Genomic DNA, 1963 nt, shown 5'->3' with positions numbered 1-1963 from the left:
CTGTGAAAGCCCCTAAACACCATACTTGGTCCCTGACCACCTTGACAGTCTAAACATAAATAAAAACGTTTTGGTAAATTATTATTTAAAAACAACTTGAAAAAACATCCATCCATTTCCTGTCACACCTATCCTAACTTATCTCCAGCTGTCTATGAGCGAGAGGCGGGGTAAACCCTGGACAGGTCACCTTTAAAAAACATAGAATACTAAAAAAACTGTAAACATTTTTCATCGAGAAGTACAATTAAATAAAAAAAAAGGAAAAACCCACCCTTGTACATCAACATCAACCATGTAAGAGGAGTAAAAAAACAACTATGAAAAGCATAATTTTTTCCAGCTATCCTGAGACGCTGCATTTTAAATACCTACAGAAGCAGCATGACGGCTGCTGCACTTCTTAATAATAAAGGTAAAGCAAATGATGAAGACAGACAAACTTTCTAAAGTCATCCTGAGGTCGTAGTGAAATAAGTTTAACTGAAGCTTTTCAAATGTTCACTTTAGGAAACCTTAATGGAGTCTCGGAGTGAAGGAATATGTGTGTTTAAGCACGGCTGTAATTTTCACTTTCCATTTATTAGGCGACGTTCAGGTCTGCAAAGACCTGGACCTGACATTTATAATCCATAAAAATGAAAAAGCATTTTAACATTTTAGCAAACGCCTTCAGTAGAGTGGAAGGAGAAATTGAGGAAGAAGCTCTTTATTCAGATCTTTGAATATTAAAAAGAAAATCGAAGACGATTATAACAGAATTTTAATTACTGGCATATCTTATCTGCTTTGACAGAAAAAACTCCTTTACTCAGACTCCTGCCACAGCTTTAGAGATGGATGATCTTCATCCTACCTGCAGGACCTGCTTCACGGAGAGACCTCGCAGGCAGGCCAGATCTTTGCACCCCGTCTTTTTCAGGAACACAAGGTTGTCTGATTCAGCTTGTTCCAGCGTGGCATTGAGTATGTACGAGCCACTCATGTCCACGGCAGCATAAAACAGACCTTTGGCCAGCGGGGACATCATTAAGGTCCACACCGAAGTCCCACCTTCAGCAGTCAAAGGAAACACAGACAGGCTGCAGTTTAGCTCATTGAAATACAGACTCTGCTCTCATTACACTCTAGGAATGGATGTGATTTGAAAGGGGTTCCAACATAGCTTCTGTTTGGTGCTGCTTTTTGACCGGCCGTGTAGAAAGAAGAGAGGTTAGCATGTTAGAAAAATAATGATTTATTTTAAAGCAAGAAAGTACATCATAATACTTCATCTGTGTAGTCAGTTGATCAAGAAACAGCCCACCTTTAGATCAGTATGGTGCTGGTTAGAGGCCCAGGTGCTTAGAGCCCTGGGTTCAGGCCTGTTAGAGCTGCCTGCTGGAGGGGATATGGAGAAGTTTTGGCTCCTGCCAGTCAGTCCATCATTATCCATTAATTAGGACGTCGTTTAAAGACGTTTTTGATAGGGCAAAGTAGACCTCAAAACTTGATCTGTGTAGACTTAGACCTCCTTTATTGTCATTGCACAAAAAAACACAAGGTGAATCTTGACAACAAAATGTTGATTACTTGGCTACCAGTGTAACAGAGCCATGGCCTTATTCCTGCACAATAAATATGTTTTCTATTCAATTCAGTTTATTTATATAGCGCCAAATTCACAACATGTCATCTCAAGGCACTTTATAGTTCAACCAGATCATACAGTCAATTGATATAAAGTTTTCTATCTAAGGAAAACCAGTTGATTGCATCGACTCATTGACTCAAATACAATCCCTCACACTAAGCATGCTAGTAGCGCCAGTGGAGAGGAAAAACTCCCTTTGAACAGGAAGAAACCTCCAGCAGAACCAGGCTCAGTGTGAGCGGCCATCTGCTGAGGCCCACTGGCGGTTCTGATGGTTTTCATAAATCGTCCCATCCCTAATATATACATATATATTGCATAGGGATGGAA

At 40.2% G+C, this 1963-nt stretch overlaps 1 protein-coding gene across 2 annotated transcripts in view; it reads right to left on the bottom strand.

The window, feature by feature from the left end:
* Positions 1–1963, bottom strand: part of LOC107090935 (para-nitrobenzyl esterase-like) — a 33402-nt gene that overhangs the window by 17627 nt on the left and 13812 nt on the right. For both annotated transcript variants that reach the window (XM_015384588.1, XM_015384590.1), the window contains exon 5: positions 857–1053. In XM_015384588.1, coding sequence (XP_015240074.1) covers positions 857–1053 — 197 coding nt within the window. The remainder of the gene's footprint in view (positions 1–856; positions 1054–1963) is intronic.

Source organism: Cyprinodon variegatus, unplaced genomic scaffold, assembly GCF_000732505.1.
Source record: "Cyprinodon variegatus isolate N-32 unplaced genomic scaffold, C_variegatus-1.0 Scaffold317, whole genome shotgun sequence".
NCBI lineage: Eukaryota > Metazoa > Chordata > Actinopteri > Cyprinodontiformes > Cyprinodontidae > Cyprinodon > Cyprinodon variegatus.
This window is presented reverse-complemented; position numbering and strand designations above follow the sequence as displayed.